At 39.1% G+C, this 12,738-nt stretch overlaps 1 protein-coding gene across 4 annotated transcripts in view; it reads right to left on the bottom strand.

Moving 5' to 3' along the window:
- The window catches only part of LOC105211400 (protein real-time), a 31,160-nt gene continuing 18,422 nt past the window's right edge, over positions 1-12,738 (bottom strand). For all 4 annotated transcript variants that reach the window (XM_054226713.1, XM_054226715.1, XM_011182796.3 and 1 more), the window contains 6 exons: positions 3,556-4,530; positions 3,231-3,489; positions 3,044-3,165; positions 1,221-1,512; positions 1,056-1,156; positions 1-973 (listed from right to left, as the gene is read on the bottom strand). In XM_054226713.1, the coding sequence (XP_054082688.1) occupies positions 782-973; positions 1,056-1,156; positions 1,221-1,512; positions 3,044-3,165; positions 3,231-3,489; positions 3,556-4,530 (1,941 nt within the window). In that variant the 3' untranslated portion in view covers positions 1-781. The remainder of the gene's footprint in view (positions 974-1,055; positions 1,157-1,220; positions 1,513-3,043; positions 3,166-3,230; positions 3,490-3,555; positions 4,531-12,738) is intronic.

Genomic DNA, 12,738 nt, shown 5'->3' with positions numbered 1-12,738 from the left:
TATGTATGTACATATATAAATCGTTTATTGTTTTTCAACGGCATTATTATGTGGTTTTATTGTAAGTTCTTCAAAAATATGTACGCGCCTGTAGGTTGTAAATGTTATTGCACATTTCGATGCGGTTGTAATAATTTATTGCATATTTCATGATTGTTTGCTACGGACACACAATTATTGTACACTTTGTTAGCGTTAGATGGCTTACACTTCAACGCTAATGTCTTGCAAGCTTCTCTTATTTTTTTTATTAAATTTTAGCTATAAAATTCGTGCATACAAAATTAAAATTGTTTAAAATTGCATTTGACGCTGTCGTAGCATTTGCTTAACACATGCATTACACGGCTGCTTGAGCTACAAAATATTATTATCTATCTCTATTAAAACGCTATTTAAAATCATGCTCACATTTTTCGTTTGTTTTTTTTTTAAACTAAATTATAGCGTCTTTATGAATTTTATTAAACTAGCAATTATTTCATATATAACTATATATAACACTAAATTATAAATTTAAATATTATTTTGAATTGAAAATCGAAAGTTAACTGTGTATTTATAAGCGCTACACACACACCCCCTCTCTTTCAATTCAATTCAATGTCTTCTCCATCAGCGAATCCGCCGCCATAATACCATGCGCATGCACTTGCTCCTCACCGTTATGCGCCTGCTGCTCCTCACGCTTCCCCGCTACACCGTTACCAGCCGCCCCACCGTTGGCATTCCCCGCCCGTGCCGTTGCACTGCTGCAGGCCGCGCCGTTGTTCGCTTCATATCATCGACTCTGACACGAACTGGCAGCTGAGGATGATGAGAAACCGGATTGCAGACTGGTCATGGAGCCTTTGTAGTTGGCCGAGCTGAGCACTTCGTAGAAGAAGTTCAACTGTGCGGGTCCTTCAGCACCGCTCGACGGGCTGAACCACTGCATGATGTACGAGTGCGTGTGATGCATTACATGGGAACCCTGTGAGGCAAAGGAAAAAAAAAGAAAAAGTCAAAAGTTAGTGAAATCCACAAACTACAGCTAGTCAACAGCAGCTACACACCTGCACGCTTTCACGGTGTCGGCAAATGAGTGTTGGCTCCTCCTTGAAGTAGTGTTCGCCTTCCACGAAATCGCTCATATCGAATATGGAAACGGCGGTGTCTAAATGGAGGAAAGAACATTCGAGTTTATAAAAGAAGCTCACCTCACACACCACTATACTCACCAGTTTTCGACGGCAGTTCTTTCGTGGCGCGATACAACGTGAAATGCAGATCACTGCGCATCACATCGAAGTCCCAGGTGAGCACACTCTTCGGATCCTGATTGGGTATAACCACCTCGTGTATGTAACCGGTGCGCAACTCAACTGTTTTGTAGAGACTGCGGTGTTCGTGCATCAAGGCACCACCAGCTTCCAGCGGGTTTTTGGTCTCCTCTTCCTCCGCATCGTCGTCCTCGAGTGAGTTCATTTTATAGAGTGTTTTTGGCACGAGTCCACCTTCGTGTATGAGTGTCTGTGTTTCGTGCAATGACAATGAAGTTGAAAAGAAAGTCAAATACAATTCGGTAAGTGTTTAATTATTCTTCAGATGAGAGAATTTATCATTCAAATAAACACACAAAAATGTTGACAAAGTGCAAGTGCCTAGTGAGCTCTGGAAGTACAAGGAATATACGAGCCTCTCTAGTTTCTAAATTGCCAGGCAAAATCTGGTCTGTAAGTGATGTTGATGATAATGGTTAATGATTTGAAAGGTAGTTAGTGCTCGAGCCGCAACTCTCTGAACCCAACCTATCCTAACTTAATAATTTGAAAAGCAGTGAGTATTCGAGCTGTCCAAGTTGGATCCTTCGTGACACCAGACGCGAGGTTAAGCCTCTGTATCCAACCTAACCTAACATAAGTACTCGAGGAAAGTGCGTTTTCACTCTCTGGCATACTATTTCATTGCAAATTCGAACTCAAGACTTTCCTTCTAGTTTAGTTTAGTGAAATAGTTCATCGCTGTTTCAACTTCTTCGGTGTTCTTTAAGAATCCAATAATCTAGAGATCTGCCTTTAAGGGAACCATAACAGAAGTCATCCAAGTTGGTCCGCAGAACCCTTGTTTGTACTAAGACTCGCCTATGAGAGCTTTTCGCTAAGCTTTTGCTACAGCATTTGATTGCTCGCTGTGATAATATATATTGAACAGGACTACCTGAAACAATAGCTCCGCAGAAATTACTTGAAAGCATTCAGGTCGATCTGAGATGGATGTTGCGAGTTCAATACCTAAGTTTAATGAATAAACGCCACAAGGAAAGATGAAAGTTCACATACAATAAGAATGCGATGGACTGCTAATGGTTCAACGCGATCCCTAAATAGATAAGCTACTTCCTTTATACTTCAAACAGCTAGTTTATCTAATGACAAGACGAGTACTGGACGGCTCTTTAAGCTTTATGATATATGTATGTGTAAATGTATATGTTTAGATGTAGGAGGTCAGTGAACTACTATCGAGTGGTTTATTATCGCTGCGCTGAAACAAGACTCTAAGTGGAAATGATCGCGATGGGCGTACAAAGTCCAACTGCTGACACACATTCACATTTATTTGAATTATCTTTACTCTGAATGGTGCACACATAGTATGTATGAGGAGAGCACAAGAACTAGCACAAACATTATACATTTACATAACGGGAAACAAAGTTTGCACGATCATTTGGAGCGCACGAAGCGCTCATACGAATATATGACACTGACTTTGATTGACACTGGACATATGGTGGAGAATTCTAAAAACATAAAAGCTAAGTAATAGCGCCTCTTACACAATCGCAATTGGGAAAAAAGCAATGCGTAAAATACTTTTGATTAATTATTTCCACATACGGAATGTAGGTCAATGTCGACTGAATTTCGTAAAATACACAAATTTCATTTGCAGGCATTTAGAAGAAAAAAAGTTTTACAATTAAATACCGTTATATGAAGAATCATAACAAAAATGTTTAAATTCGTTACAATATTGTATTAGTTTTCACGCGACCTACCTTACATGGACCACCCAAAAAGTCTGGTATGATCTCTGAATCGATGTATTGCTCCAAGCCGTCCTTCATGTGCAGGCAATCGGGACCTCCGTAGAACAGAAATTTTGAGCGTGTATTCTCATCTGTGTGTAGAGGAATTAACTGATTAGTCACTGTTTACTACTCTCGTAATTCTTCGAGCACTTACGTATGAAAGCGCTCACAATAGTCCAGGCGATGGGAAACACGCGCGGCGCACGCACGACCAACACACGCCCCATGGTTTCGGGGTAGTTGCGCTCGACAGTTTCGATAATATTGAGCAACGCTTTTACACCCGGACGCCAGAGATGACGCATAGAGAGACCCTCCAAGTCCACAAGCATACACCAACTCAACACAGGTTGACCCAGCTTTTCGGCCGACTCTTTGATGCGCTGCATACCCTCCTCGCAAATGTGTAGCGTCTGTAAAGACAACACGCTTCTTTGAAGAAAGTCTATAGAAATTAGTTAACCAGCACACAAACTCACGAGCTTTAGTAGACCTTCGGTACCGATCGACTTCAGCAGACCTTTGACGTCCATGTGCCCCAAACGCAATATATAAATCGGGCGCCCATCCTTGTCGTGATGATGCCATGCGCCCGGAAAGTGATTCACCACCACCGCTGGCGCCTTGTAGTCCTTAACCAGCGAGTCGATGTTGTGCTCTTTGCGCCACTTGAGCGAATCCTTGAGCATGGTGCAGGCCTGATTCACATGCCAGTCGCGTGCTGTCAAAAAACGCAGTATGGTCTGATAACTGGGCATTTGCTCCAAGTCCTCAACACCATTCAGCATTTTTCGCAGCTCCAACAGCTTCGACGCCTGCATCAGTGTGAGTGCGCCCAAATTTTTCGCTATAAAATCACCATCGAGTAGCACATCGTGTGACGAGCGACGCCGCTCCTCATCCTTGAGCTTCTGTATGGGTTCCTCGCTCGGCTCACGTGTGGTCGGCGAACAGGGTGCATCAACTGGCGGCGTCCAACGTTCCACTGTAGTGACGCCCTTCTCTTTCAGCTCATTTATGAAATACTCTATGATCTCCTTGCCCTTCAGCGTTGTTTGTGTATACTGCTTCATGCCCATCTTCTCCATGGAGTGTTCGAAACCGAAAAAGTTCTTAATATCCAATGTGGCGGTCTGATCGAAACAGGTCCACTCCGGATTGTCGGGATGCGCATAGTAACGGCAACGTTCAAAGATTTCTATGCGTGACGAGAAACTCTCGTTCACAGCCTCTATATTCAGTGTGCGGTTGGCCATATCGAGGTAGTTGTGTTGCAGGAAATATACAGAGTCGACACCTATCAACTTCTTGAAAATATACGGCGCATCGACGGCCAATTTGCAGCGTCGACTTGTATTGCGCTTCGCTCCATTCTCCAGAATTTCATCTTTGATGACTTCGCAATCGAGTACGATGGGCATTTGTGGGCATTTCGGAAAACGGCATTCGTAGGCCTGTGGGTAGGATAGGAGAGGAAATATTTTATTTAGAATAGTTGAAATAAAAAATGAAAATAGATGTAAATAAGGAGTTAGTGATCCAAATAATGCAGTGTTTTCCTAATTTTTTTTAAACGATTTCGTTTTCAAATGAGTCGATTTCGATTATGATTTATTTTTTATGTCAATTAAGAAAAAGTGTTGCCTACGTTTAGGCGAATATTGAATTATTTCCATGCCTATTAAAAAACGTTGCCCACATTTAGGCGAATTACAAAAAAATATCAAAGATACGCACCGAAAAAAGCTAACGGCGTTTCTTAAATAAAATTTAAAGCATTCAAAAAGAATAATATAATCATTATTATCATCATTTGAGAAATGTCTTGTGCTACTAAAGACTCACTTGTGGCTTTCCCTTACAACCTGAAGAGTTATGAAAGCTCGTTTGTGGCTTCCACTGACGGTATTCAGCTAATGAACCCGCGCGGAATGTCTACAAAGGATGTCAGAATGTCTTTACTCTATTGTACTTCAGTTTTAATTCATTTCATTTTCTGTCTGTTGTTTGTCTCTCGAAAGGCGGGTCCTCTTCAGCCATTCAAAAATAACGACATTCTCCCCGCACCAGCGCACAGCAGCTGTCACTGGCAAATCATTTATTGTGAATTTCGCAACAATAAAAATCCGCGCAATTCATGCGAAACAATGTTAAGGGCACTTACATAAAACTGTTTACATATTCACTAGCTGTGTGCGCCCAATCCCTGCCATCCATCAAACGCATTCGTTTTTCATGCAAATTTGTCGCCTAAAATAGCGTTAGTTGTGTTTCAGTGTAACTGTCACCAAGCTGTCTGGCCTTCTTGTCAATTGCGCCGCCCCCTGACTCCGCACTATTTATGCTTGAACTTGAACTTGTTTAGTACACTGAGCGCCACTCTTTTTGAACAACAACACTAACAACAAAAAAATTGTAAAAATAAAGCGAAAATGCAGGCTTTTACGCCTGTGCGCCTGTGCGCCTATTTTTAGACTACCAACCGGGAAAAATTTCGCAAAAAACAACGAGAATTTATTTACAGAACACTTGGGATTGTAATATTTCGCATAAACTTGTTATCAAATGAAAACACATTCAGATATAAATAAATATCAATACAAATATAAACTGAACCCCTCTTTCCTATCTCTCTTGCCACTTTTCATTGCTGTGGCATTTTGCGTTTTTTTATACTCTCGCAACAAATTTGCTAAGAGAGTATTATAGTTTTGTTCACATAACGGTTGTTTGTAAGTCCTAAAACTATACGAGTTGGATATAAGGTTATGTATACCAAAGTGATCAGGGTGAAGAGTAAAGTTCAAATCCGGATGTCTGTCTGTCCGTCAGTGCAAACTGTAACTTGAGTAAAAATTAAGATATCTTGACGAAACTTGGAACACTTGTTTCTTGGCACCATAGGAAGGTTGCTTTCGAAAAAGAAATCGGACCACTGCCACGCCCACAAAATGACGAAAACCGAAAACACATAAAGTGCCATAACTAAGCCATAAATAAAGCTATTGAACTAAAATTTGGTATGAACGATCGCACTATGAAGGGGGATATATGGATGTATTTTTTTTTTTTTGGAGAAGTGGGCCGCCCCCTACTAAGGTTTTTGTACATATCTCGTAAACTGCTAAAGCTGCATCAACGAAACTCTCAGGGGTAGTTTTATCGGACATTTCCTTATATAGTCCAAAAATGGAGGAAATCGGATTATAACCACGCCCACCTCCCATACAAAGGTTACGCTGAAAACAACTAAAAATGCTTTAATTCAATAAGGAAAACCACCAGAAACCGTAAATTTCATTATAGAGATGGTACAGAAGAGCTACACCCAAATTGGTATACAAAATTTTAAGTGGGTGTGGTTCCGCCCACTTATTGGTCAAAAACCATATCTCCGAAACTACTCGACCAATTTCAATGAATTTTGGTTTGTAATATTTTCCTTACACCCCAATGATATGTTGTAAAAATAGGTCAAATCGGATCACAACCACGCCTACTTCCTATATACCAGAACTTTGTAGTCGACCTGAATCGTGTACTTTACAATATATAAAGTAAGCACTAGTGAAGATATCGGAACAGAACTTTGCATAAATACTGCATTTATAGTGTGGCAGCCCCTTTCCAAAAATCGCCGAAATCGGACCATAGGTTTTCAAGTCCCCATATATTGAACATGAGGACCTCGGTGCTCCTAACCTAATATTAGGGTTTCCAACTTTCAATGGACTTTATACCATATACATATATGACGAGTATGTGGGTCAAATTTTGTATTTTATAATATTAATAAAATTAAAGAAAGAAAATTCGGTCACAACCGAACTTAGCACTTCCTTACTTGTTTTTGTTTCGTTTTTATTCACATTGAACTTGTGGCGCAAATTGTCGACACTTATTTGTTGTATTTGTTATATTTATTTCATTTTGAAAGAATTTCGTTGCTTTGTTAGAAGCGTGCGGCGTGCAATGTAAACATTTAAACCGCTAAGAAATGCAACAACAAAGCAGTAATAGAAATAAAAGCAAAATTCTTTGCACCCAACGGTAAACAAAAGTAAAGATTTTTTAGACGATTTAACAGATTGCAATAACAATAATTGCCTGCTTAGAATGTGCTTTTCTTCCTTTGTTTTTCGAAATTAAAATTTTTGCTGTTTCAAAATATTTACAATTTCTCTCTCTCTTGGCTTTCAGCTTTTCCCTTGCCCCAGCTCGGCTAATTTTCCTACTAGATGCAATTAAAAGTTTGCACATAAAGTCTAATTAAATAGCCGCATTTATTTGCACACGCGCAGCACACAAACAAACACACACGAGTGCCTGAGAAAGATTTTAAGACTGCAAAAGCTGCCTCGGCATATTTGTATCTGTCTGTGGTTGTGTGTGGATGTGCGGGTTGCACGAGGCAACCTCTAACCGCAATATTTGCAACAGTCTGGTTAAATATTTTTGCGCTGCGATTTTCCTCTCATTTTTGTTGTTGTTATTTGTTTATTTGTTACCACATTCAAGCTTGCACTTAGCTAATTTTAGGTTTTCAAATTTAAATTTTTATTTTTGTTTCGTTAAATATTAATTCGAACAAGCTGGCGCGCTTGGCGGTTTTCAGTATTACAGTTTAACTTTTGATTTTTGTTTGTTTTTATCTGCCTTCTGCGATATCGCCACAGTAGTCTACAACAACAGGGCCATACATGCAGCATCCTCAAGCCGGGAGAAGGCAGCGAGGTTTGTTGATGAAGGTGAGGCCTAGACGAAGTACCTCCTGTCATCAAGCAAAGGAACTCAGCTATTGGGAGACCACATCACTGTATACGGTTATACATAACTTCGAGGTAGTGAAAGACTGATAATATCTCGGAACCGCCATAAATACCACCAACTATCTAAGCTACGAAATCAATCGGAGATTCACTTTTGCCAACCGGTGCTATCACGGGCTCCGTAAGCAATTGAAAGGACTCAGCCTTTCAATTTTCTCTCAAAACCAAAAAACGCTCTATAGGTCACTCATCATATCCGTCCTGACGTATGGTGCGGAAGCACAACAAACAACGTTGAGCATTCCCAAGGAACGTTCGAGATCTAGATTAGGTTAGTCTGGCCCATAAGCCACACATAGACCAGTTTTGGTCCTTTTCGACAAAAGATGGAGTGCCGTCACATAGTCAATGAGGAGTAGTTATATTTATATATACGATACCTCTACCAGATTCTCATGCTGGAGCCGTTGCCTTGACAATGCAGGACAAGCACACACGAGGTGTTTCATTGTTTCTCTAATACCTTCCTCTTGACATTTCCCGCAGTAATATCGATCTATCAGCTCCATCTTATAGGCGTATTCCATCACCAAAATTGTGGACCCTACACGTGAGCGAAGGCGAGTACCGGAAGTGATGGTATAATTTGCTGTATGACATCTTCTGCTTTAAGAACATAGTGCGGCGCACAAAAATATAGCGGCTGTGCTGTCGGTGTATCCCGGCTTCCGACGAAGAAAAGAATGGCCTTAACTCAGAAAGAATTATCAAGTGGTTGAAAGCTTATTGACGCGGCCTAAACCGACACCTGGTTGTAGTGCCAACTTGATTAACTATCTGCATTATCCATCTGGATATCTCTTTAGACTGAGGAGTGATTTGAAACATCACTAAAAGTTAAGGGGACTATGTACTCTAGTGTTCAGTTTATATCTAAATGGGAAAAAATATTAGTTGTTGTTGAGCGCTAAGCTGATCTTCTCACTGTCTCCCTAAAAGTGTATTTAACAGTGTTGCAACGGCGTGAAATAAGTACTCACAGTAAGCGTGGCTGCTATTGAAAGACTTATGTATAGCATTTCTAGCTCAAGTCAATAACATGATAGTGACTGAAGTTACGAAATTTAGAAAGAGGCATGGGAGCTCAGTCTAGTAAACTTATAGAATTTTATTTTGAAAAAAAAAATCCTTTATATGTATTTGAGAAATATAGTCCCATCGTTTAAGCGCTAAGGAATTAAAAATGTATTAGTAGCTTTAAAGCAACCAGCCAGTAACCCAAACAATAGCAGACAATTTAAAAATTTAAACGAAATTGTGCTTAATTTTTTAATTACACTCATGCCTTTCTCCAGATTTGCTATTAAGGGTCATGTGTGGGACACGTAACTTCAAGCCATCAAATATTTATTTGCAATCTCGTTCGCTGCTCGTAAAATGCTTTGCTTGAAAAATTCATGCGCCAGCAACTAGTAATTAACTTGAAAATTTACGGTCAAGCGCCTGTAGCCATGTGACGGTAATGAAAAATTTAAACTTTACGCTTTCGTCATGAAATACCGCAGTGGCGCGCACACACTTTAACCCACAAAAGAAAGGACTCGCTCAATAACGCGCCATATCGCGCAGGAAAATCAAAAGCAGCGAGTTGCGCCGCGCGTGCTCCAATGCCAGTTATAACACACACCAACGCAAATGACTTTTTAACTCGCATTCCCTTGTGTGTATATCACGGCAAAAAGTTTAAATAGCTAGCATACCACAAGGCGCTGTGGCCGTCAAAGCGCGGCACCATGCAACAGCAGCTAGCAATTGAAATGTTCGTGTTGAAAACAGCTGAAAATCCAGCAAACACGCACTTCAAATTCACATACACATTCATTCAGTCGAGCCAAAACTTTCGCTTCCAACCAATGCAGGGCAGTCGAGGTGTCGTGCTGGCCTCAGTGTACCTTGTTGGGTATTTTGTTGTTTTTTATGTTTTTTTTTAAGAATTTAGTTAAACACAGGCTGGATAAGACACCGTTTATTTGTAAATAGCGTCTCGTCTCATTAACCACAACAAGGACCTGAAGCCATATGGTTTAGGTCGGCACTCGCCCTCCACTTGCTATGGCCCTCGATAGCTTTGTTGTATCGGCCGCGCTCGGCACAATCGACACCATTAACCTTCTCAACTCGGTTGGTAGGTGTCAAGGTTACCTGCCTTAAAGGTAAATACGGGCGCTTTTGTTGTTGCATCGCCAACTGCTTTAGTGCCCCTTAAAACAGTATGCCTAGTGCCCGCATTCATTTATCGAGTTGTCTGCGCCAATTATCGCATATAAACAATACACATATGTTTGTATGTATGTAAATGAATAGCTGTATTTATGTTTTGGTGTTGGTTGTGAATTTCTACACATTTCTCACTTTAAATATTCAAGTCGCTTGAGAAAATCACTGGCAGCATGACACTTGCAGTGCAGCTGCTCGTGGTTCGTTGTGAAAATGCCAACCTAAATAAATTAATAAATTTGTTATAAAACAAGATGACAGGTGTACATGAATTTCAAATTGTTTTCAACATTTTAATTCATTATTATTTGCATAAAGTGGACGTTTTACAACGAGTTGTTGTCAACTGAAATTTTTACGCAATAAATGTTAGGTCTACTTGGCTTCCGCCGTTTTCCAATAGATGTCTCTAGGTGCAAGCACTAGTCGATTAAATCGATTAAATCGTTTTATATCGATCTTGGACATTTGTGTCAACATTAACCCAACAAAATATTTGTAGAGATCTGTTTGCACCCCAAACTTTTTCTCAACTGAAAAGGTAACTTTATGAGCCGAATTCTCGACATTTGCACGGAATACTCATGCTGCCAGAAAGATGGTCAAAAGTTGTTTTAACCCTAGAAGGGTAATGTGAGTAAAATTTACTTACATACGGAATAGATTTGTTCGTAAATCAGGAGGTTGGCCACACTGAAAGTCAAGCCACTAGCAGTGCTTGTCCCACTCTGTCATAAGTCGGCTGCCGCAAGCATTGAATGGTGTTGTTTGATTTATAAAATTTACTCATCGGTACCTACAAGCGCCTACAATTTAACCGTACCCTTCTAGGGTTAAACAAAAAAGCCTTAAATTTCAAAAAACAAAAAACGGCGGAAGCAGATATAGTAGATTTTTCCACAGTAAAAAAATGATCTCTCTGGAAAAAGATATTTATTATCTCACTATTTCAGACACGTCACAGTCACTACTAAAAAGAGACTTTCAAAAAAATCAGGTTTGAAACTTCGATAAGATAAGACATTAAGCATGAAGGTAGGCAACGAAATTGTACTATCTTTAATCTCTCACAAAAAATATGTTTTTGTTTTTATCTTAATATTTCGGATACTTCACAATCACTACTAAAAATATACTTCCATTAACATTAAATAACGCATGAAACTTTGATAAGATAAGAAATTACGCCTAAAGGTAGGCAACGTTTTATTTATAATAACGGTAGTAAAAATATGTTGCCTACATTTAGGCGTAATTTCGTTTATTGAAGCTAAAATTGGCTGTAGCTTCTATTTTATGTCTTGCAAATACTGAAAATTGGTGAAAAAATGAAAGATCTCCCTGACTTTCCGCAAGAGAGCATCTTCCACTGTTGAAATAATGTCAACAGCACTACCGTAATTACGTTCAAATAAACGGAAATTAATAATAAAACTATTTGCTCCATACTGCCTTCTACGAAATTCCTTGCACGCTTACGTGATGTTTTCTTTTTTGTGGGAGAAATGTTCATTTATGAATTTTTTTGTTGAAGAGATGCCATTTATCTTTTAAAATATGAAGAACATAACAGTATGTACATATGTATATACCCATTACAATTTTCATTGAAGCGAGAAATTGGTTAATTTCGAAATATACTACAAAGTAATGGGTGTTGCTATAAGCTGAGATATTTAAATGGGACTCTTAAAGTATATATTAAAAAGCTTAAAGCCTTTATGGGGTAAATCGAAGCTTGAAAATTGAAAAGGTAAAATGCTGCGAGTGAAAGAAAAGAATAGAATAGTAAATAAATAGAGAAAAGAGTAGCGCATACACTCGAGCTGTAGTTCATATCCACTTACTATTCACTTACTATTCACTTTCAATACACTTCACAACATTTTACTTTTTATCTTGAAATCAATCAGTTTACTGAAGCACCCTTTATACATCACCGTAACCATTTTTTATCATTTCTCGTTTCTCTCATTTAACGTTGCACACATGCTGGCGCCTCCGCACCACATAATTACTCCTTCAAAGAATATAATGGCAATCTGGCACAAAGGAAAGTAAATAAATACAGCTGTCTGTATGTACTTAATGTACATATGTATGTGTGTGTGTGTATATGTAAGCTCATAAAGTCAAAGGAATTTGTCCAGATTTCTCATTCAATGCTTTCAAAAAGGATATATTGCTGAGTGAATGTGCTTTTCACTTGGTTCATACTGCATGTGTGTGGTGATTTATATACATATGTAGCAATGGAGCTTGAGGGGACGTAGATAGTATACCAGTAAGCCTAATATATGTTGGAAGCAAGCATTCACAAGAAAGTACCTATAGTCAATATAGCAAAGGTTCTTATAGCGTTTTTAGACAGCAGCTCATTGATCAATTAACTGGACTCTGCTCGATTAAAACGCTTATAAAAATCGATTTGCCATACAAAATAAAAATCTACATTAATTTATAATTGAATTTTAATCGTTTTGAAAATGAAATGCAACGCTGCGACCAAGACCGTATTTGCAATTATATATATGTTCTTTGTCTGCGATTGATTGAATTTTTTGATACAAAAAAGCTGCGGTAGAAAAATACCAATACCAATACCGGTGAAAAATA

Source organism: Zeugodacus cucurbitae, chromosome 3, assembly GCF_028554725.1.
Source record: "Zeugodacus cucurbitae isolate PBARC_wt_2022May chromosome 3, idZeuCucr1.2, whole genome shotgun sequence".
Taxonomy (NCBI): domain Eukaryota; kingdom Metazoa; phylum Arthropoda; class Insecta; order Diptera; family Tephritidae; genus Zeugodacus; species Zeugodacus cucurbitae.
The sequence above is the reverse complement of the archived record's forward strand: the minus strand, read 5'-3'. Positions and strand labels throughout refer to the sequence as shown.